The sequence below is a fragment of the Alexandromys fortis genome, unplaced genomic scaffold (genome assembly GCF_014885135.2).
Source record: "Alexandromys fortis isolate MF-2015 unplaced genomic scaffold, M_Fortis_MF-2015_v1.1 scaffold_57, whole genome shotgun sequence".
Classification (NCBI taxonomy): domain Eukaryota; kingdom Metazoa; phylum Chordata; class Mammalia; order Rodentia; family Cricetidae; genus Alexandromys; species Alexandromys fortis.
This window is the reverse complement of record NW_026067941.1, coordinates 7,637,947-7,662,456: the sequence shown is the minus strand read 5'-3', so window position 1 is coordinate 7,662,456 and position 24,510 is coordinate 7,637,947. Positions and strand designations below refer to the sequence as shown.

The window sequence follows — 24,510 nt, the reverse complement described above, 5'->3', positions numbered from 1 at the left end:
TGAGACAGGGTTTCTCTGTGGCTTTAGGGCCTGTCCTGGAACTAGCTCTTGTAGACCAGACAGACCTCAAACTCACAGAGATCCACCTGCCTCTGACTCCCAAGTGCTAGGATTAAAGGTTTGCACGACTATGGCCCAGCTTCTCTTGGTTATTTTAAAATATTATTTGGTAGTAATTTCAAACTCACAGTAAAGTTGCAAGCTGTGTGTTTATATATTTATATACACATGTATGTATAATGATTCTTGCATAAATTGATTCCACATCCCCCAATTTTAACATGTTGCCATGTTGGCTTTTTCATCTCATTTTTCTGGAATATTTTCAAGTAGCTGGCATCTGGATTCCCTTTCACCCTCCAACACTCATTAAGAAGAAGGCTTCTCACGTGTGGTAACCAAATTTAGAAAATTCAAGAATCTGTTTGTTGGCCAGGTATGGTGGCACACACCTTTAGTTCCAACACTCAGGAGTCGAGGCAGGTGAATCTTGGAGTTTGGAACCATTCTGGGCTACATGAGTTCCAGGAGAGCCAGGCTATGTAGAGAGAGACCCTATCTCAAGAAACAAACAGAACCCAAAAAGAATCTGTTTTTCTGACTTTCAGTTCATGAACTGCCTGTTTACCAGTTTCAGTCTGACGTGACATTTGTGGGATGGACAGACTGATAATAGATTTGTAATCCCTGTGTAGAGGGAACAGCTTTTAGTTCAGGTTCCCATTTGAGAAGAATCATTGTTCTATATGTTGGGCTACTGGTGTCTGTAGAATGGTTCAGTAAGAGGAATGTTACCCACTGAGGCTGAGTAGGACAGCCCTATTCTATAGATGAGAAACCGAAGTCTAGAACAAAGTATTCACAGACTCTAGGTTTTCGCTGGATTCAGAGCTGAGGATGGTTTGAGTTAGGTGACGTCCTCATGTGCCCTGCCACATCAAGAGGTGTCGATGGCCTCACGATTGATGAAGGTAGAGAACTGGAGTAGAAGAGGGGTGTGGTGTTTAAAGAGCAGAGGCTGCTGGCACCTCTTCTAGGGCAGCCTGTGTGTCATTTCAGGGAGCTACTTCGCGAGAGATGCTGCCTATTCCCACCACTACAGCAAATCCGACTCAAGTTCCCACACCATGTTCTTGGCCCGGGTGCTGGTGGGAGACTTTATCAGGGGCAATGCTGCTTTCGTCCGCCCTCCCGCCAAGGAAGGCCAGAGCAGTGCCTTCTATGACAGCTGTGTAAACAGCATGTCCGACCCAACTATCTTCGTAGTTTTTGAGAAGCATCAAGTCTACCCTGAGTACCTCATTCAATACTCCACTTCCTCCAAGCCCCTGGCTTCCCCCTCTATCTTTGCTACCCTGGGCTCCTTGTTCTCCAGCCGGCAATGAGTGTGGCCAGGATGCAATAGGCCTTTCTGGTGGAGCTGTTGGGAAAGTCTTTTATTAACAAAACTTTTAATGAACTCTCATTTAATGTGGCTTCTCAGTGAAGTTACATTCTTTTTTTTTTTTTTTTTCTCCCCTAGTGCTGGGGATGGACCTTGTGCTTGCTAGGCAAGCACTCTACCACTGATCTATACCCCCAGCCCTTTTAAAATGTTTTTATTATGAGGCAGAGTTTTTCAGAATTACATTCTTCCTCAGTCTCCTGAGCAGCTGGGATTACAGGCCTATGCTCTCAGGCCTGACTTGAAGCTACAGTCTTAATCCTTGGCTGATAACAGTTTTAGTTTTCAAGTCCTTTCAGGTTGGCTTATGATCTCATCAGTAGTGATCATGAGCCCACGTTTGTCTTTTAGTAATGTTAAGCACTGTATTTTTAACTCTTTGCTGACTTTGATGTTTATTAATGCTAAGCACAGAATTTCTACATACTATTTTATGGATTTTAATTGTTAAGAATTTACGTCTGTATGACAATTCTGTTTTTGAGGGTCTTTTTTTGTCAGTTAGCCCTTGGGGAAGAAGACTTCAGGGAAGGCCTCAGGCATCACTGTCATTTCTGCCCTCTGGCACTAACCAGGCATTTTTGGTGTAAGTGAAGCACAGTTTCCCCTGACAGGAGACGTAGATGAGTGCGCTTCCCCCCCATAAGTGCCTGTACCTGAATCCCATAAGTACCGGACACCTTCCAGGTGTGGGTTTTCTATCCCAATGAGATCGAATGACCTGTGCTGCAAATGTCACATAAGTAAGAGTATGGAAATAAAAGACTATCTGAAGCAGATGAAGGCTGGCGTTCATTCTTCAGTGTCTGTTCAGAAAGAGAACTGGATAGGCAGCAGGCCCTTTCCTGGGTCCTGTGGGCTAATAAAGCATATTATATATATATGCACAAAATCTCCAGTTATATCCCAACTAGGTCCCCAAAGACTCTTCTAATCAGTGGCATCTACGTTTTTGCCCTGCATTCTGTACCCTTTTTGCACCAGGCATCATTCTAACACCTTTGATCAGATGCCCACCCTCCCATACCGGCTTTGGACTGTTCCTTCCGTGGGGTCTGTATGTTCAGTTGTGCCTCCTGCAGTGGCCGATGAGTGCTCAGAGAACTGGAGAGCTGTCAGGGAAGTAGGTCTGCAGGTCTCCAGGAATGTTTGGTTTTGTCTGAACCCCAGGGCCAAGTATGAAGAGAGCCAACAGGATGCTCTTTAAAGAAAAAGATCCTTTAGCCTGGATTATCCCATCTGTGGAAGCTTCCAGTTAATTTCTTCTGCTCTTGCTTAGTCAAAGCATAATGAGGCTGAGTGTCCGCACACATTCTCTGAAACCTATTCATCACGAGAAGCTAAAAAAGCCCATACCAGTGTCATCAGGACCTGTTCACCTAAGTGTCCCTGTTTCCCTCCACTGTCCTGAGGCCAGGACTTCCTTTGACACCATACTCAGTTTAACCAAAATGACCTTTCTCTTATTTAACCTCAGTCCCAAGAAAACCATGCTTGGAACCCCACTGTCAAAATGAAACATGACAGACATTAAACATCCAGGAACTATGACATAAATAACATGCTCACATGCCATGTACCCTTTTAATCACCCTAAGATAAGATATTGTCTACATATATTAAACATTTCTGTCTCCACATGAGGCCTTTGTTTGAATCCTGGGTGCCCTTCAAACGTGGTTCACAGATGTCATCATCACCAGGTGCTGTTTTCCACCTGCCTTTTGTCGTCTCAGCAGCGTGACTCAAGCTTAATGTAGACTCCATTTTTGGGACTTAGGGCAGATTTGGATTCTAGCTGAAGTGGAACCTAAAATAGAGTTAATTAAAATATTTGTCAGAACCTAACCTGAAGCATGGCTCATGAAAATTTTTCTGTGGGTTGAGAGACAAGACCTTAAGAGTCAAGCCAGAGGAAGGGTTCCTGGCTTCTGTAGGAAAAGCTGAGTACCCCAAACCCTTCAGGGGCAGTTATGACAGCTTTATGTGATGCTAATAAGAAAACATCACGGAGTTATGGGCAGATACCTAGCTGAGCACAAGCATTCAACTCCCCTCACATGTGGGACGAGATGGAGCTGGAGTTTTTATCACACTCTGATCAAGAGATGGGGCATCCCTGGGAGGAGAGGGGTCAGCCTGGCTCACAGGCAGAGACTGACCTACTCTGGGGCAGAGAAACAGGGTGGGCGCCACCCTGGAGTACCAGACCCTCACCTGAGTCTCAGAGCTGGCTTCAAAGCGGAACTTGTGCAGGACCTGGAGTAGTGTCAGTTTGACCACCAGCAGCCCTAGCCGCACTCCGAGGCAGCTCCTGGGGCCAGCTCCAAAGGGCAGGTATGTGAAGGGCCTCTGCTGAAGCCGGGCCTCTGCTGTGAACCTACAGGTCAGGGGAAGGTTACCGTTGGCCTGAAACACCTGTTCCATCTAAAGCCGTGGTTCTCAACCTTCCTCATGCTGCAACCCTTAATACAGCTTCTCCCCAACCATGAAATTATGTTCATTACTACTCCATAACTAATTTTGCTACTGTTATAAATCATAATGTAAATGTGTGATATGTAGGTTGAGTCTCGTTTTTGGCTGAGTGACCCCCTTCTTTTGAAGTCCCCCCCCCCTCCATCAGGGACAAGAAGCTCCTGTGTCCAGGGCTGTCCTCAAGGTTCTGGATAGCTGGTAGCCTCTGACTGCCATACTTCGGTCCCTCTGCTCAGCACCGTCCTGCCCCGTCCCAGAAACAGCTTCATTCAGTTAGCTGAGTGCACCCTGTCACCTTGTCTAGGAAGTCATTATTACCCATGTATGTGTGAAGCCCAGAGATAATCCAAACTCCTAAGGCTTGACCAGCACACCCTGACCCTGTCACATCGGACCACACAGCCTCTCTCATTTCCTCCTCAGCAAAGTTCCCATTCACTTTAGTGACATCCTTGAAGCCCTCCCAGGGGCCCGAACCTGCTATCTCATTGAAGACTGGCAGCTACCTCTCCATTGACCTAGCTTTGCTGGTCAAAATGTGGGAAGCTTGAGTCCTTGGGAGCTCCAGATTTGGGCCGAACTCATCCCTGGCTCTGTGGAGCTAGGTGACAGTCACCCATCTGTGATGGCCAGCTTGCTTCTTACCACTTCTGGGCTTTCTTGTCATGCTGTGAGCCCCCACGACTGCTGCTTCTGGTTACGATTCTTTATCATGTTCACAGGACTTGCTGAACTGTAGGGTGTCAGTTATGAGTCTCACAACCCATGAGCAGGTTGTAGAGGTGGCCTGGGTTCAGATGGAGTCAGTAAATGGAGCGCAGTGGCTCCTTGCCAGCCTCCCCTGTTGAGCCACAGAAGGGAAGTGACTGCTTTTGTCAGGGTAGGGTGTGAGGGATGCCCAGGTGTCTTAATACCACCTAGCCTAGAAATGAAGTTGGCAGTAGACTAGATCCATGTCCACAGAAAGAAGCGGATCCAGGTGATTGGATCTCATGAATTTAGGCTTGAAGGGCAGTTATGCTGCCATGACTGCCCTGAATGGAAGTGATGGGCTTTGTTGCTTTTTTGTGCACACACAAAATGTAACCCCACAAGGTGGAGAGATGGTTCAGTCGTTAAGATCATGTTCCGCTCTTGTAGAGGACCAAAGTTTGGTTCCCAGTATTATGTTGGGCAGCTCACTCTTGCCTAGAGCTTCCTCTGTGAGACCTCCGTGGGTACCTACACTCACATGCACATCCTTGCATGCATGCCCACGTGCACACACATAAATACACTACACATAATTAGAAATGAAATCTAAAAAAATAAAAACAAACAAAAACCAACCCTGCCTCCTGTGTCCTGGCTTGGACAAATAAAAGATACTGATTCTTGTGTGCATTACTGCTGTCATGCTAGATCTATGAATTCAGCTTTTCCTTTGGAAATGGTGCCTCCCAGTCTGTCTGAATGGCTGTGATCTTCATTTGGGGTCGACTTTGCCCATGACTCCCTAGCTGCTGTCTCTAAGGCAAATTCTATCCCATACACTCACATCCCTCAAGGACCCGTTTCTAGACAGAATTCACTTACCTTTCAGGGTCAAAGGTCTCAGGGTGTGGCCAGTGCTCTGGGTCATGGTGTAGGGCACCCACGGCTATCTCCAACACGGCACCTGCGGGGATGTGCTGTCCCAGCACCTCACAGTCCTGTGCTGCCTCCCGTGTGAATCTGTGGGAGATAGAGGCAGGAACGCTTGCCATTGTGCCAGTGGATAGGGCTGTAGGTGTTAATGGGACCCAAGATGGAGCATGGAGTGAGGCTAGAGACGGGGACTGAGCCCTCTTACCAGGGTGCGCCAGAGAGAAACCAAGGTTTTGTCCCATACACTCCTTCCGATCTCAAGGCCCTTGTGATGTGCATGGTCCTTGTAGATAATGCCTCGTCCATGGGCTGAGCCCTGGGGAGCCCTCCACGTATGTGGGGATTGCAGAGGTGGCTTCCAGGGGCTACATTCTGGCTAAGCTAAGGGTTGTTCCTCAGCTGTGGCCTCTCATGTCTTCTTGCTCTAATACCCCCACTTCCGCTTTCACTTCGTCTCCTCTCATTTGGTAGGATAGCCCTGTTGTCGGGCTTCTGCCCTCTGCTCCTCATTCTGTGGACTGTTCTCATGTTAAGATCCTGAAAGCATTGGGCGGCCCATCCTGCGGACTGTGAACCTACACCTTAGCCTTTATAATGCCATTGACTAATTAATGGATAATAATGGTTGTTAACGACTACAACCGAATTAACTAAAACCCAAGCAACTGGGCACACTTGTGAGACTTTCCTTGGTTGGATTATTTGAGATGGAGACCCACCCTTGATGAGAGCCACAAGTATTATACAGTAAAGTACAGCTGACAGATCCCTAGACAGCTCATGGGAACGTACTCCGATGAGGATGATTTGCAAAGCTTTTGGAACACTTGTCTTTTGGGTAGCCACTCTCAGTTTTGTAGAAGTCTTGTGAGATCATGACGTTTCTTCCTACCATAATGGGATTCATCCCAAAGTATCCCAGCAGTGTATAAACCTGACCTTTCCTGTACTGGCAACTGTATACCTTCTCCCACACGGTGGGGCCCTGGTGTGAAAGCATTCACTCAGCCAAACCTTTGCTCTCATAGTCAAATCTGCATAAAGCTAGTCCCCCACAGTTATCCTTATGGACGAGAAAGGAGCCCTAAACAGGAGGCACTGAGCAGGAGAGACAGCATGTCTGCCCTTACTGATAAACAGGTCTGGGTGGCCCTGAATTCTCCAACAGCCAACTTAGGAGAGGATAACCTACTGGCCTTTGCTCTTCCCTAACAAGCTCTTTATATTCTGTGCTTACCTTCACCTTTCACTTGACACAAGGTCTTAGTCTAGGAAATTAACTGTTTGTACCTTTACCCCTAAAATATACAGGAAAAAAGCTTGGGTCACTAAACCAGCCCCAGAGAAAGAAATTCCTTCTCACCTGGGTGGCAGTGGATACAGCACCCTGATGCTTAGCCCAGAGGGCCCAGCTCCATCCTAATCCTCCCGGTATCTGCTGGGTAGCCTCACAGCCCCGCCCCTTCTGAGACATACCTTGTCAGTCTTTTAGCCATCCTGTTAGCCCTAAGAAATGCATGCTTGGAATCATTGTTATTTACCAGGGAATTGTTAGGTATGTCTGTGGGGTATATAAACTGGGAACCCTGGGGGATGAAAAGAACAGCAAGACACCTGGAGGAAGAACATCGAAAGGGAAACATCAAGAGAGCAGGAGAGCGAGCATAGAAGGAATAAATGGGATATGATAAAAAGACCCATGGAGCTCATTTATTTTGCTTACCCTCAGACCTTATTAGTCAGGTTTTCACCCCGCTATAGCAATCCTTCTGAACCCTGAGAGGTTTAAGGGGATTAACTCCCCAATATAAACCTTGATACCCCGCTAAATATGAGCCATACCTCCTGGTGGCAGCCCACATAAAAGGACATGAAAGGGGGAAGCTTTTGCTTTTTGTCTGCTTGTCCTCATTGGCAAGGTCATCATCTGTGCTGTTGATGAACCATTTCTTCACTGGTGTTAGAACCTGCTTCTTGAGGATTCCAGTGCAGATTGAAAACCTTAAGCTCTTTAGGACTTCCCTGGGACTCCAGCACCAGATTGAGACTGCTGAAATATCCAGTCTCACGGACTACACAACCCCCAGATCCTCTCAGCCTTTCTCTCAGGAGACAGCCATTGCTGGACTGCTCAGACCGCAGCCTTAAGATAAGCTAATAAATTCCGTATGTGTATATTTTCAATTCTGTTAGCTGTTCTGTTAGAGAACCTGACAAATGCAACTGTTTCTCATGAAATAAAGCTGTGACAAGGAGGAGAGAGTGAATCAGAAACCAGGAAGCTGGGAGCAGGGGGCAGGCAGAGCTAGCTTGGGCTGGGTACCTGGGACTAAGACCATGAGTAGGTGAGTGAAAGCCATTCCTACGGCGGGAGGTGTTTCCCTACTCTGGCTGCATGGTGTGTGGAGCTAGGACTGAGAGCAGAGCCCATTCTGAGCCACCTTTACTGGCCTTCCGCTATGAGCCTGTCTGTGATGATTGCCCTTGGTTCCTGGAGTTCTGTGTCTTGTCTTACCCCAACTTCTCACAGCAACCATTACTTAATGAACTGTTTCTTACAACTTGCAAGACGGGGTGGCCAGGTTGCCCTGAGGCAAAAAATACCTAAAAGTTTTATAGTTAGCCTTTCTCCAGTTCTTCTCCAGAGGGACCTGAGGCCTTTTACAAAGGTAGCTGTAGACTGGGAGAAAGGAACAATCAGACTTTGTGGAGTATGTTGGATACTGGTTCTGAATTGATGCTAATTCCAGGAGATCCCAAGAAACAGTGTGGCCCTCCAGTTAAAGTAGAGGCTTATGGAGGTCAGGTGAATAGTGGAGTTTTAGCTGCTCTCTGAGTCACAGTTGGTCCAGTAGGTCCCCGAACTCATCCTGTAGTTACTTCCATACCAGAATTCGTAATTGGGATAGATACACTTAGAAGTGGACAGAATTCTCATATTGAACACAGGATTTAACTCTTCCACTTCCTGGTGCCCCTTTTCTAAATCTGTACATGTTGTATTTTTATCTGCACAGCTTGCTCCTTTTCATTATAAATCTTCATTAGAGTTTCCACTAATAACCACATGACAGAATCTATACCAGGCTGCTTTGAGATTTCCTCTGCCAACGGAATTAATCTAAAACTCTTCACTTTAGCCTCAGGCAGACTCTTCTGACAAGGGCAAAAAGCAGCCACACTCTTCACCAAAATATCACAAGAATGATCTCCAGGCAACATGCTAAAATTCTCCTCTGAAACCTCTTGAGGTAGCCCCCACAGTTCATCAAATCACACTCAGCTCCACCATCTTCCATACTCCTACTAGTATGGCCCATTACAGTGCTTAACCATTCCACTGCTTTCCTAACATAAAGTACCTAAGTCCAAATCCCACCAAACAAAGACATAGTCAGGCCTATTACAGCAATACCCCAGTCCCTGGTACCAACTGCTGTCTTAGTTAGGGTCTCTGTTGCTATGAAAAGACATCGTGACCACAGCAACTGTGAAAAAGGAAAACATTTAAGTGGGGTGGCTTGCTTACAGTTTCAAAGGTTCAGTCCATTATCATCATGGCAGGGAGCATGGCAGCGTACAGGCAGACATGGTGCTGGCTACATCTTGATTGGAAGGCAACAGGAAGTAAACTGTCTGTCACACTGAGTGAAGCTTGAGCAAAAGAGACCTCTAAGCCCACCCCCACAGTGACACACTTCCTTCAACAAGGTCACACCTACTTCAGCAAGGCCACACCTCCAAGTAGTACCACTGCCTTTGGGATTATGGGGACCAATTACATTCACACTGCCACAGTGAGGTTGGGTTTGTTTATTATTTTGTTATGGAGGGACATGTAAACTACCATTGAACCATTTTCTGTAAAATCTGAGATAAGCTCTCACTATGCTGTTCTAGCTGTCCTGGAACTCACAGAGAACTGTCTTCTGAGAGCTGGGATTAAAGGTGTACACCACCATACCCAGCCTGACCAGTTTATCGAATTTCCTCCTGGACAGATACCATTGTTCAGCTCAGAACACCCCCTCTTTCCCAGGAATCTCAGCGACTACAGAAAGACCTGACCCCATTATCACTCACTGCTGGGACTTGGAGATGGTCCTTGAAGTCGCCTTGTTCTGTTTTACTACCAAGTGTTTAGTCTTGAGTTTCGTTTTGAATTTGCACTTTGCAGTGCATACCAGCTGCCTGCCAAGTCCCTTGGGAGGAAAGCTGGGTATAAATCACGAAGAAGGAAAAAGGATTGGACATCAGGTTACTTGTGGCTTCTAAGAATGCCACAGCAGGGCCATAGACTTGCGTCTTTTTTTGCCAGCATCAAGAGCAGCAAGGAAGCCTTTGAGTTAATGAGCTGATCTCTATCAAGACACCCTCAGCTCACACTACGACAACTTTGAATATTCGCTTCTGGGCCAGCACATTTTGGATTGTAGCTATACACATACCCCGTCATGTTTGTGGTTTGGAATTCCCTTCGAGCTACCCTCAGATCACATTTTCTCTTGAAAATGACAAAAGGTATCTCCATATGGTCTATTTGGTACTGGAAGAAGTGCTGAGTGAAGACACGATTAAATACTTCCTGCAACTTCCTTGACATCTGCTATCTCACTGCCCTCAAGGGACCCTGGTTAAGAGCCTTTCCCCATGGGGCACTTGGTCTGGGGGAGTTTGAAAGAAGCAGACCTGAGGTTGGTGTGATGTTTGTTGTGAGTACTGAGATGTGTCAAGAATGCAATGTGAAGTGCAGTCACAGCCTGAAGTGCTGGGACGAGCAGCTCTCACTGCTGGACACACACACACACACACGGCAAATCTTTGAAAAAAGAAATCTTGCTATGAAGTCTAATGTGAGAGCTCCAGCAGGGGCTGTTGGACACTAACATTCCAGAACATTCTAGCCCTAGATGGCCATCCGCCGAATGTTGCCTCCCAGGGCAAGGACTTTAGCCTACTTTGGGTATAGGCTAATTTTCTAGTGCTCAGCACTGACTATAAAGGTGGTGAATGAAGGATGGATGGATGAATCAGTGGGCAGGGGTGATGAGATTCCATCAAAGGCCAAGAGGCCAAAGGGACAGGGCGGAGGAGGAAGGCCATGGTAGGAAAGGCTAGTGAAGTTCGGTAAAGGTTAGCCTGCGGGAGAATGGGCCTGTGCTCCAGGGGATACAAAGAAACCCAGAAACGCATGCGATGAGAGGCGGCAACAGACGGAGGATCAGTGAAAAGGCCCCAAACAGTGATGTCAAGGTTCCGTGGACATACCTGAAAGCCGGTGGGTACATCCTCAGGGTCTCTGCAATCACCATGTCCAGATAGGGCAGGCCTTCCTGCAGGCTGCAGTACTCAGGGGCTGGCTGAGGCAGGGAACAAACGGAGGTTGCGTTAGGATTCTCACGGCTCTTGGTTGTTTTCATGAACTCTTGCCCCAACTTCAGCAAACATTTGTGTGACACTCCCATCCAGACGGCCTCTCAGTGGCTGCCTCCCCTGCTCATCACCCGCTCCCCCGCCCCCAGCATATTCTGCTTGCTCTGTTTCATTGTCAAAGACAAGGAAGTGCAGCCCGGGACTTGGGGATCTCTGGGTGTAACATGGAGAGATCTGGTGTGATGGTTTATATTGTCTACTTGACAGAAGGGAGAATCACCTGGGAGATGAGCTTGGAGTGGAGAATCCTGACAGGGTAAACTGAGAGGAGGAGGCTCATCTACTGTGGGTGACGCCATTGCCTAGGCAGGAGATTCTGGGCTGCTTAACTGGGAAACCGAGCTGAGCTCTGGCATGCGTGCATTCACTTCTCTCATAGGACTGTGACCCATGGCTTTAGGCCTGACTTCCCCACCGTGAGGGCTGTAACCCGAATCTGTGAGCTTAAATGAACCCTTCCCCCTTAAGTCTTGTCAGTATTTTAACCACAGCCACAGGAAAAGCAACAAAGGCCGACTCTTGAGACAACCGCGGCAACCACAGTGCCCGGAGCGCGTGGCATGGCTAAGTACCAAGCCCACGCACTTGTGAAGTGCCCTTGTTTAGTCCTCCCAGCAAGCCGAGGTGGCAGGTATTTCCTAGTCTTTTAAATGAGGAAGCTGAGGCTCAGGCTGGCTGTCACCTGCATAGTAATTGGTATGGCAATAAAGCAAAAAGACAGAGAGAAGTCGCAAAGAATAAAAGCTTGCAACAGTTAGCAAGGATGAACAGTTAACAAAACCCCCCAAAGCTATTATACACCAACAAGGAGAGACAGCTCAGGCGAAAAGCTGTCAGAGGGTATGAAAAGGCAAAGCCCAAGAGGAGGAATAGAAGTCAGGATGAGAAAAAGCTGCGAAATAGTAATAGTTTCACACATCAGACAAGAAGTTGGAAAAGACGGATTAAATTTTGGGAGTGCAGGTGTCAGGTTTCCTAACATCTCCTGGTTAGGAACAGGGACAGATCGGGGTGTGTGTGTCGTCAGCAGGTTGTGGGTACCCCATGGGTGGGGCAGGGTCTGATCCAGGCACTCCCAGCCTGCCACTGCGCTTCTTGTTGGGGTGGGGTGTGTTCTGTTTGGGTGGGTGTTGCTGTTTGTCTCTGAAATGCTCCCATAGGCTCATGCTTTGAATGCGTGTTTCTCCAGGTGGTGACATTATTTAGAGAGGTCAGGAGCCTTACAGAGGCGGGGAACTAGAGGAGGACCTTGAAGGTCCTTATGGTGACAGACTGAACTCTCTTAAACAGTGAGTCAAAGCGACCCTTTCTTTGGCTAAGTGTGGTTTCTGTCAGGGACCTTGTCATAGCAACAGGAAAAGTAATGACAGCAGGTAACAGCCTCACTGCCTTCAGCAGCCATCCTAGCAGAATCCCTAATCTGGGGGAGGACTTTCTTCTGCCCCCCCGACCCCCTGCAGAGCAGCCAGAGGCAGCTCCATGACCAAGTGCATCCTGCGGCTGTCAGTCTCTACAGACCAGCTCCAGGCGACTTCACTGGCCATGCAGGAAAGAGGCTCACAACCAGGAGTGACCATCCGGCCACACCGCTAGGTGGGGCACAACTGGTCCCCTGGTGAGCATCCTGGGGCCACAGTGGTATTCCCTGGGAAATGGGTATAAATACAGAAAAGCCAGTGGTGGGAGAGGAGGCAGGGTCAGGGTACCTGGAGTCTTGAAGTCCATAATAAATTCTGTAGTTACTAGATTCAACACAGCTGGCTAGTGATTGCCCACCAAGAGTCAGGCTTCAGTACGGACATGGAGTCGAATCTGTCTGTGTGTGTGTTTAGAAGGCAAGGGATATGTTTGCACTTTGTAATATAAAATGTCAGCTGTTGCTTGGTTTTCCCAGCCCTTTCCCACCTCTGCTCGGGGAACTGTTCCTAGCTGAGGCTCTTACTTGGCTTCACACTTCCACCTCCATCCTAGGCCCTTTGTGTGGGACTGCACCCTGTGATTATTGTCTTGAGACTGCTAACAACTTCACTGCTCTATTTATGTTCTGGGGTTCTAATTCCTGCCCCCTGGGCTTCCTCCCATGGATGAGTTCTCAGTGGCTGTCTTGCCTCCAGGACACAGACACAGAGGGTGTGAATGAAGCTCATATATGTTACAGCATCTTGGGGTGACCATGGTGGCCGTCTTAGCTTCAAGCTGGAGGAGCAAAGGGTATGTATGTAGAGGGCCTAGCCAAAGGCACAGCGACTCAAGACTCCTGGAAATAGCAGTCTGCCGTGGGGACTATGGGAAAGGGAGACACCTGGACCAACTTCCGCAGCTGTAGCACAAATAATAAAAACCCAGAGGCAGATATTGGGGTTCAATCTGAAGGTCAGAAAAGCAAAACAGCCAGCCACTGGCTCTTACCTCTACCCCTGACCGTAAATGGGTGGTCCTGCCTCCAGGAATCCTCAGATTGAGACTGATATGAGACCTGTATTATCCCATTTTATAATCCTCTCTAGAGCTGTATTAAAGGTGTGCACCATCACTGCCCAGGCTGTATGGCTGACTAGTGTGGCTGCTTTGCACGGATCTCCAGGCAAGCTTTCTTTCCTAAAACACAAATAATGTGCCTCTATACTCGGTACTCTTCCTTCCTTACCTCTCACCCAGACTTAGAACTCGGGTTCAGGATACTGCGAAGATCTGACCTCCCTCAGCACAGCCTAGGTCTGGGGAGCTTGGGGCTTCTGGGAACTATTTCTATTCTGCTTTCCATCTTCAGGGGTTCACTTTGTGTCCTCTGGCCATTGAGTTCACAAAACATGAACTGTGCATTTCAGTGGTTCTGATGCGACTTCAGTAACTGACTTTGCAGGATGTGAAGATGGGAAAAATTCAAGTAAATAGTTAGAAGTTTAGATTTCTTTCTTTACTGAGGCTAACACTGAGCAGAAATGAAACAGCATCCTGACAAACCCACCAAGAGAATGTGGAGGAACGGGAAAAGCGCTACACCTGCCTGGCGGGCACTTCCTGCTGCCTTTTGAGTAGAGTCCAATGTTTGCATTTTGCTTTGGGACTCACTGATTGTATGGTCGGCTCTGCAGGATTTGGTTAGCTGGTTCAAGGGGACCAGTATAGAAATCTGTATTGGGGTAAAGGAAAGGAAGCCAGAGGTTGAGGGAGGGTAAGTCATGGGCTGTTGGTGGCTACCTTCTGCCTCAAGGAGTAGTGAGTACAGAGCACCAGCTGGTTTTTGTTTGTTTGTTTGTTTATTTGAGACAGGGTTCCTCTGTGTAGCTTTGGAGCCGGTCCTGTCCTGACACTTGCTCTGTAGATCAAGCTGGCCTGAAACTCACAGAGATCCACCTGCCTCTGCCTCTGCCTCCTGAGTGCTGGGATTAAAGGCGCACGTCACCACCGCTGCTACCACCACCACCCGGCACCAGTCGGTTCTAAGAAAGAAACCAATTACACATAAAGAGAGAAGCAGGGGGCAAAGGACAGAGGTCACTTCCTGGTGCCTCATAGGGTTCCAGTTCCCCCTGCCATCTGCTCCAGACAAGTTCTCACCGCTGGACAAAGTCATTGGCATGTTAAATCCTGCTATCTGCAACCGCAGGTGTTCTAGCAAATGTAAAGATGTGGAAGGAAAGAAGAAAGGAAGGGAGGGAGGGACCTGGTGACCACACCACAGTCTAGAACTGTGTGCCCGTGCGCGTGCCTGTGTGTGCGCATATGCGTGTGTGTGCGCGCGTGTGAGCCTGTGTGTGTGCCTGCGTGTGCGTGTATGTGCGTGCGTGTGTGTGTGTGTGCCTGCATGTGCGTGTATGTGCGTGCGTGTGTGTGTGTGTGTGTGTGTGTGTGAGTGTGTTACTTGGAGCTGTGTCCCTGGTGGGTGAGTGGTGCTGGTAAACTTGTGTGGATTATATAAACCGTCAGGATCTGTCAAACAAGAAGATCACTAGACAGGCTAAGTGGCGCCTTCATTCTAAAGCCAACCCCTTCATTTGTTCTTCTCTGCATGGGCTTTCCACTACCCCTAAACTTTGACGCAAGTGCGCCTGTGACCATCACCTCAGTCCAATGTTCTCGGTCTATGTGGGCCCTTGGGCCCACTCTCTGGGACATGATGGCCTGTGGGGGTTTTCCAGAGCTTTCCTGGAACCTCAGGTGCCCATCACACAGGAAGAGTAGGCCAACGAGGTGAAGAGAAACACACCCTTCATCTAAATTAAGTCCATGCCAGGCAACAAAATTGCAAGCTGTGTCTCACAGAGCAGTGGACTCATCCCTATTTGTTCCCAGCATCTCAGGGACATAAAGGTCCTGAGCTGAGCCTACCAGCAGAGGGCAGCAAGCGTACGGTGAATGGGGGACTCCCTGGTTCCTGAAAGGGGCCTCAGAAATCATTGCGACTGGTTTCTTCATGATAGAGAGGAGAAAAAAAGCCAAGACCCAAAGAGAAAGCCTGTCACCAGACCGGGAGTCTTGCTGAGGGGTGTTCTGAGTACTCCTGCAACCGACACTCGGACAGCGAACAAACTCCTCAGGTGCTGCTGGGCTTGAGGCCAGAGGCCCAGGAAGACAAGGGCTTGTGCTTTGGGGAACCACACATCTAACAAATCACAAAACTGAATGTCACTGTAGAATAGGCTTGAGAGGGACAGAGAGCCCATTCGGCTTGGGAAACCGCCCGTTTCTTCACCCAGGCTGTAAGCCCTGTGCCAGGCACAGGAGCTGCATGGCCACCACTTCCTCCAGCTCTCAGTCAGCTAGGATCTAAGCGAGTGGGAGAGGGCGGGATGGGAGAACAGGAGAGGTGCACACATACCGGGCAGCTGCCAGGAGGAAGCCGTGCTCGCACTGACCTTCATAAAGTCAGGTGTGTGGATGGATGGGGCTTCTCACTAATGCGAAACAAATGTGGCTCATTGGGGGACTTGTGAGCTGCTTGCCTTCAACTGGCGTCACGTGCCTGCAATCCCAACACTAGTGAGGAAGCAACAGGAGGATCCTTGGTGGCCAGCAGGTCTGAGTTAGCAAGCAAGCTCTAGGTTAAGTGAAAGACCCTGTTTCAAAAAGATAAAACACACACACACACACACACACACACACACACACACACACGCTCGCGAAAGCGTCCTTGGAAGAAAATGCTTACTCTGTATGTTTAAAACAGAAATAGCATCTGTTGGGACCAGGGAGATGGCTCAGTGGGCAAAGTGCTTGCTGTCCAAGCACGAGAACCTGAGTTCAGATCCCCAGAACCCACATAAAAACTAGGCATGGCAGCACACTCTATACCCCAGCGCTGGGGACAGAGACTGAGGGTTCCAGGGCTCTCGGACAAGCCGGTCTAGTGGACATGGCAGGCTCTCAGTCTGATGAGAAACCTTGTCTCAAAAAAAAAGGGGGGTTGGAGAATGACAAGTACCTGATGTTGACCTCTGGCTTTCACATGTGTGAACATGAGTAAGCAAGCCCTCACGTATGCAAATCACACACACACACACACACACACACACACACACACACACACACACGCCTAACTAGCTAGTGGAAGGGAGGGGCTGGAGCAACAGCCAGCACGGAGCCCTAGCTGGCCCACCTCAGGCTGCTGGCCCAGTTTCTAACCTTTGCATATTGTCCGTAGGAAGAGGGCGGCAGCAGGAGAATTAAGGCAGCAGAGTGTGGTCTGTTTGGCTTAGAGGGCTGGGAAAACTGAGGGCTGAGTAGAACAGAATACTCTCTTACTTCAAGCCAGGCGACATGTCAAGCTTCTCCTTTTCCAAAGGATAACATTGATGAAGTCACCTGGGCCCCGCGACCTCCAGACTTAGAAGTGGAACTGTCAGGAACCCGAAACCCCCCTCTCTCCCTTGAAGTAGCCCCGTCTGTCCCGCTGTCCCTGCCATTCCTTGTGGAGCCACCATATTCCACAAGCGTAGGGCACAGGTTTGAGGGGATCCCACAGTAGCTAGGGCTGCGGCCCAGTTGCCAGGCACCATCAACAGGTCACCGTGGATGTCCACCCCAACTCACAGGAAGGGCAAATGGAAGATGAAAATGGCAGTTTCTGGAAATAGCAACAAACTGTTGACACTTCTATTGGGACATGCCCACTGGCAGGTCTCCGGAGGAGACATCTGTCCTCTGTAAAGAGTGTTAGGAAAAAAGTGATTCCCAGGGCTAACCAAAGTCATTTCAGCTGAGATTTGCTTCATAAAATGAATTTCTGTGCTCTTAGAAAGGAGAAAATGAAATATTAGGAAAAATGGCAATGAAAAATGTGCGTGGGACCTGCCCTGTGCTTACATCCTCACGTCAGGCTCCCTTGACTTCCAGGGAGCTTCATTTACGTTTGATCTTTACGAGGCAGGAAATTCTACTTTTATTTCTTAGATTTTTGGCCTCTTAGCCTTTTTTTTTAAAAACACTTATTTTATGCGTATGTTTTGCCTGCATGTATACATGTGCCTCGTGTGTCTGCCTGCTCCCCTCCCCTACAAGTTCAGAAAATGGTGTCCCTGGAACTGGAGTCACAGATGGTGTGTGCCGGGACTTGAACCCGGGTCCTCTACAAAAGGTTCTCTGCAAGCCCTGTTAACCGCTGAGCCATTTCGCTAGCTCCCTATATTAAACATTATTAAACACTGCTTTTGTTTTGATTTGTTTCCCTCCTTTTTTTTGAGATAGGGGCTCTTACTTTGGAGCCCTAGGTGGCCATGAATTTGGGGTCCTCCTGCCTCAGTTTCCCAAGTGCTGGGTGTATAACATTACACCCAGGCTATTGATGCATCTTTTAAGTGGGAAATAGTGTTTCCCTTTCATAGTTGCCTTGTGTTTCTACATTTAGATTGTGTGTGTGTGTGTGTGTGTGTGTTTATAATGTTCTTGGAAAGGTAGACACACACTTATAGACCTGCACAGATCCACACACTAGGTGTGTGCACAGATGTGACCTGGAGTGTAAATAAAAATAAAGACATAAAAGGGCATTCAGAGACCTAATAGAAAAATGAATATTTTCTTGTTTTGTCAGAGGAACTAGAAGTGGCCAGCTCCTTGCTGTCCCTCTGCATGCATGGATAGGGGCTCCCTCACGCCCACCCCGTGCTGCTTCTGTGTTGTACAAACAGGGCCTAGCGATGTCGCCTTTCTCTCTAGATGCAGAGATTAGAAATCTTTGAAGGGGAGGGACAGTTGTGGGGACACACAGGCACAACAGACACAGGTGAAAAAAGGGCTCCATGCACCTGGCTTCTCCAGTGAGCGCAGACCATAGCATGGGACTGGTTTGTGGGGAATGTGGTGACCTTAGCGTTGCACTTTTGACTAAAAACTGGGGAGCAAAGCCTTCCTTGAGGTGTATAGCCCAGGGTCTCACTGCCTGTCCTGGGGTCTCACTACCTGGCCTAGGATGTTACTGGCTTCCTCACAAGTCCGGGTCTCTAACTTCTTCCAACACTGAGGGTTCTTTTTTGAGATTTCACAGGAGCTTAGTGGGTTTTGTGAGCTGTTTCAGATTTTGAATGAGAAGCCACAAGGGCCTGAATGTGTGTGTGGTGTGCCCACGTGCTTGCATGCACGGACACACACACACACACACACACACACACACACACACACGAGCAATCTCTCAAGTTTCCTGGCTTACGCAGCAATGCTCCGAAAGTACTGCATGCTAGCTTTAGAGAATTTGGCAGCGTTAGAGGCAGAAATCCATTCATAGCTCAGAGGAAGCCACGAGGAGCGTGTACATGGCATCTATTTTTATCCACATTAAAAGAAAAAAAGCCAGGATTCATCTCACACAAACAAAGGGATTATTTTTCAGGTGTGCCGGGCTCAGAGGCCCAGGCCATTAAGGGATTAGTTTAGGGAACAAATGAAAGAAGATAATACATGCACACACACACCCCTGTCCACTCCCACCACACACTTATGTGCACACACGCACACCCGTCCACGCCCACCACACACTTATGCACACATATCCCGTCCACCCCACCACACACTTATGTGCATGTGTGCATGCATGCACACACATACACACTCGTCCACCCCCACCACACACTTATGCACACACACATGCACACCCATCCACCCCACCACACACTTATGTGCATGTGTGCATGCACACACATACACACTCATCCACCCCCACCACACAGTTATGTACACACACACACCTGTCCACCCCACCACACACTTATGCACACACACACCGTCCACCCCACCACACACTTATGCACACGCACGTGCACACACGTATGCACACATACCACCACACTTATGCACACACACACCCGTCCACCCCCACCACACACTTATGCACACACACACACATACACACACATGCGCGCGTGCACACACCCATGGACACCCTCCTCCTCAGTCCTCTCCACCTAAGGCCTATGGCGTCGTCTGTGCCACCCCTCTGCGGGCACATAGATCCTGCCCATAGAGAAGAAAACTTGCAGGCTTTCATCTTGTGCAGTTCCCATCTGCTCACCAGAGTCCACATCGTTATATCCTTCAGTCCCCACAACTTCAGTCCCCTGAGAGAGGCAGGGCAGCCTTTGTTGTCCATCTTGTAATGGATTGCCCCCTTCCCCCACAGAGTCCCAGAGGTTAAGGACCCAGGTCACACGTCTAGCAGAAGGTAGACGTGGAACCAAGCCCAGGTCTTCAGATGTCACATCTTTTCTTTCTTCCCTACTTGCTACCCAGCCCTGCCTTCTTCCCCCCTTCCCTCCTCCTTCTCTTCATTCCTTCCCTCTTGTACATTGTATGGAAAAATAGCATCCTGCAGAAAACAGCTCACACAGATGTGTAGAGCTCAGTGAACTTTTACCGGTGTAAGAGTTTCCAGACCAAGACAGAACGTTCCAGAACTCTGTAGTGACTGCACCCATTGCTGTCACAGCTGCTTCAGAAGAACCTGATGTGTGACACAGAGGTGGCTTTGCGTGTTTGTCAATGTGCTAGCCCGTAAGCAGGCTCCACATCTGCTGTCCTTTGCTCGGTGTCATGTGAGGTCCGTCCCGAGTGCGCTGGAGCTCTGATGCTTCCTCTTCTTGGTGTTTCTCTTTCCTTTGTGCTCTGGATGGAACCCAGGGCACTGCTCATCCTGGGCCGAGATGCCACTATTAAGCTCACTCTCACGTGACAACTTTACCACGGACATGTAACCATGTGTCCACCCTTTCCACTGTGGGAGGATGTTCGAGTTGTCCCCAGCTTGGGGGCCATCATGAACAAAGCTCCCGTGAACGTTCTTGCCGATGGTTTTGGGTGAGCTTGTACACAGGTTTCTGGGGAATGCGTCTAGGAATAGACTTGAAGGTCCTAAGGGATGGGTGGGCTCAGCTGTAGTAGATATTTCAGACAGCTTTATAGATCGTTTGTGTTGCCTGAAATTTTGGGGATGAATGCATCAAAAAGCAGCAGGTCGACATCTTGGTTTTCTCTCTACTCCAACTGCAGATTTCCCTCATGTCTTTCCTTTATTTGTCTGATATTCTGAAGTCTAGCAATTTTAACTATCCCGGGAAAGGGTTGAGGGAACAAACTTGGGTACTATTTTGGGAGTTGGATTATTCAGATAGCATGAGGGGGGTGCGGGGGTAGGGATGGGAACAAATAAGACATGTCTAATTGCATAATTTAAAAAATCGTCCCAATTATCAGATGCAAGCACTCATGAGCAAAAATGTATTCTGGCATCAAGCAAATTTACGTTTCTGAATTAGCTGCTGTTTTTATAATATTTAGCATTCTGTTCTCTCCATTAGCATGAATCATTCACAGTTGATTGTATTTGATGCTTAGAGAAATAAGCCCTTTCGTAAACGCTAGTTAAATCACCCAGCCTGTTCTCGCTGTGTGGAGGAAGAGTGGACTGCATTTGATTTGCAGGGTAAACGCATTTATTCACTCATTCCACAGACGGGCATTGCTTAGCAGCCTGTGGGAGGTGGGGAGGGTAGAAAAGGGGAGATAAGATGAGATCCCGGAGCATATGGAATTCATTGTGTATCGGGGAAGCCATTCATTTGCTCATTCAGAGATTTATTGTTATGGTGGGGCCGCTGAGGGCTTTTGGAGAGTGGAGGTAACACGGGAAAATGGTATTTTTGTGATCTGACAATGACAGGGACAATAGATGGAGCAGGAGGAGCTGGGGAACCAGGCGGGGAGGGGGGATTGCAGAAGCGATGATCTCCGGGCACAGCCTAAGAATATAAGCTCTGAGCCTCCATCTTGGTACTCCCTACTGGTGCTAGGACGGGGTGGAGTCATCCCAAGACATTTAAATTCAATTGGCTTGGAATGGCTACAGGGATCGGTGTTGTCTCCCAAGCTCCCTGAGGGATTATCATGTGTAGCCTGGATATCACAATCACTGTTATAAAGGAAGATTAGAGGGGAGGTAAGGGGAGGCTTGGGATATAAGGGTCTAAGGGAAAGGGAGTTTAAAGTCAGTCCCCAGCGTTACTGCTAGTGACTGAGAAAAAGACGGAAACGGGATCCATCCACCGTGTCAGGTAGGAGCTCCGTATCTGAAGATCTGTGTTGGAACTCCCCACCCCCACCCCAACAGCAACTTGTGCCTAGAAGTGAGCCAATGGAGCACAGGCATACAGAAGTGACCGTGCCCTCGGGGATTAAGGGACTGAACCGTCACTTCTGCATAGATGTCTGGGTCACTGGAAAGTGCGGGACTCTGGACCACAGCTCCCAGTGCTGTAATTTAGCTCTGAAGCGGCTCCCACGGTCCATGTGTTAAAGGCTCACGTGGGAAGCACCACCCTGTGCTTTTGGGAAATGGGGGACATTTGAGAGTTAGGGCTTGGGGGAGGAGGTCATCTGGAGGGGTTGACCTTGAGTGGGACCCATAGCCCATTCCTCTTCTGTTACATTAGCATCTCAGTCATGAGGTGAAGGCTTCTCTCTACCAAAGAGCCCACAACCCTCTTCCCTTTCTAGTTGATCGTCTCGGGGGTTCGCTATAGTGACAGAAAGCTGACTGGTACTTGGGTCACCCCCACCCCCATCAAGGGTCCAGGGGTTCAGGACTAGTGAAGACTAATGCATTGACAGCGTGGGGAGGGGAGGGGTCAGAACCGACACCCCTGGGACAAAGATAGAGAGGAATGACAGACAGGGGCAATGTGAAACCCACACAGCATGTGTCCTGTGTCCTGGAAGGACTAGGGGCAGTTCAAACACAGGGGACAAACTAAAGTGTGTCATGTGCCGTAGGTAACCTATGTGGCAGAAAGGCGCTGTGTGGCTCCCTGGGCATTGTAAAGGTCACTAGAGGATATTGTTAGATGTCCCCTCTTGGGTCACCTCGAGGTCTGACGTATGAGGGCCACACCTCATCTGCCCAAAGACAGCTTTGGGATCCCAGAACATTTTAGAACGAGTAAATGCCATGGGAAGGCAAAGTGGGCCACGATCTACCCCCTGCCCACCCTACTTCCTGTGTACTTTTTGTTGATAATCTACCCCGAGAGTCAGAGTTCAGGTCACTCCTTGTTTGGAGAAATGGTAAACAAAGATAAGAGCTCTAAGCACTGGAATTTATTTTTTTATCCACTTGGACTAAAAGCCACTGCCGGTTAAATTTAGACAGCCGGTTCCAGACCCCTCCCGCCCTCTTGCTTCCTGCCCCCTCTCTGCCACCATGCCTACAGCATGGTCTCTGCTGGTTGTGGAATATGTAATGTATTCACAGGGCTTGGGCCAGAGTCAGCCTGTCTGGATGTTTATCAGAATATATCACTGGAGGGCCTGGGAGACAAGAGCCACTTCCTCCCGTCTCCAGCTCAGTTGGTCAGTGCAGCAGCAGCAGCCAAAGGCTGCCCAAATATTTACTCAAACATCCTCCCAGGCAGAGCTCCCGGTTTCTCTCACACTGTCTAGGTGGGCTGCACCCCAGGGGATGGTGATGTCACAGCCTTGCAGCAGACCAACTAGGTCACCTTTCACCTTCCTGGAATCTATCATTGAAAGGTTCCTTTTTTTTCTTCTCCTTTTTTTTTCTTTCTATGTGGCATAAATCCCTTTGCAATCAACTCTAAGATCCAGAGAAATCCTTTTGTTGACCCGGAGTTCCGTTGTTTTGAATATTGCTTCAAATAAATGCACCATTGTCTGGGTTCCGAATTTTCTGGAAAAAGATCTCCACTGTGATGTGATTTATTGTAGCAGGATCCCGCCTCCACCCCCCAACAACACACACACTCATCTTCAAATCCCTATTGACTGCACAGGATGTAAGTAGGGAGGGCCACGCCCAAGCTGGGAGAAAATCCCCCTCCCCCATCAAAAAATCCTCCTTTGTCCAAGAATGTTTAAGGATTGTTGAAAATTTAGGAGTATTTTGTTAATTTATTTTGATTTTATGTGTATGGGTGTTGGCCTGCCTGCTCATCTGTGCACCGCTTGCATGCAGTGCCTGTGGAGGCCAGCAGAGGGCAGGAGATCCCCTGGGGTGGAGTTACATGCCGCCCTGTGTGCTGAGAACTACAACCTGGTCCTCTGCCAAAGCAGTCAGCGCTCTTAACTGTTGTACCATCTCTCCAGCCCCAAAGGTGTTTTTGTGCCCCAGCTTAGGAGAAAAGAGAGTTAGATGTCAGTGTTTTTGCTGACACTGAATATCAGTCGTGGGACACTTCAAAGAAAAAAAAATGAAAGAGGAGATACCCAGGTTCCAGAAATGTAACCCTGTCACGAGGAACCATAGGTCAGATTGGTGAAGCAGCTTGCTCAAGTACTCAACAAGTGAGGGGCGGAGGCAGCCTCAGACTACAGGCCAGTAGGCCATAGCTCAACAGTATGCTTTCTGCCCATGGTGCTAGAGATGGATGCATTAAACAACAAAACCAGAGAAGAAAATCAGAGCCACACCACTATTGCAGAATACTGGTTAAAGATGTGTTACATTTGTTTATGCTGTAGAACATTTGTTTTAACGATGCATAGATGTGTAGAATTCTTTTATGTTGCATTTGTTTAGCTCTGTGAAGCTGTGTTACTGTGCCTGTCTAAAACACCTCATGGTCTAATAAAGAGCTGAACGGCCAATAGCGAGACAGAAGAATAGCTAGGCAGGGCTGACAGGCAAAGAGAACAAATAGGGGGAGAACTCTGAAAAGAGGGGATCAAGGAACAAGAAAAGAAGGGGCCAGCCACACAATCAGACATGGAATAAAAAGGAAAGAAAGGTATATAGAATAGAGAAAGATAAAAGCCCAGAGGCAAATGGTAGGCAGACTAATTTAAATTAAGAAAAGCTGGGTATAGCCAGGTGGTGGCAGCTCACGCCTTTAATCCCAGCACTCGGGAGGCAGAAGCAGTGAGTTCATGGCCAGCCTGATCTACAAGAGCTAGTTCTAGGACAGCCAGGGCTATTGCACAGAGAAACCCTCTCTCAAAAAAACAACCAAACCAAAACAAACCAAAACAAAAAAACAGAGAGAGAGAGAGAGAGAGAGAGAGAGAGAGAGAGAGAGAGAGAGAGAGAG

General features: G+C 48.5%; 2 protein-coding genes across 3 annotated transcripts in view; one reads left to right on the top strand and one right to left on the bottom strand.

Annotated features, from left to right (window-relative positions):
* The window catches only part of Parp12 (poly(ADP-ribose) polymerase family member 12), a 38,322-nt gene extending 36,099 nt beyond the window's left edge, over positions 1-2,223 (top strand). The window contains exon 12 of the mRNA XM_050148061.1: positions 1,060-2,223. Coding sequence (XP_050004018.1) covers positions 1,060-1,385 — 326 coding nt within the window. The 3' untranslated portion in view covers positions 1,386-2,223. The remainder of the gene's footprint in view (positions 1-1,059) is intronic.
* Tbxas1 (thromboxane A synthase 1) overlaps positions 1,494-24,510 on the bottom strand; it is a 165,212-nt gene continuing 142,195 nt past the window's right edge. For both annotated transcript variants that reach the window (XM_050148062.1, XM_050148063.1), the window contains 4 exons: positions 10,817-10,908; positions 5,498-5,635; positions 3,662-3,824; positions 1,494-3,254 (listed from right to left, as the gene is read on the bottom strand). In XM_050148062.1, coding sequence (XP_050004019.1) covers positions 3,177-3,254; positions 3,662-3,824; positions 5,498-5,635; positions 10,817-10,908 — 471 coding nt within the window. In that variant the 3' untranslated portion in view covers positions 1,494-3,176. The remainder of the gene's footprint in view (positions 3,255-3,661; positions 3,825-5,497; positions 5,636-10,816; positions 10,909-24,510) is intronic.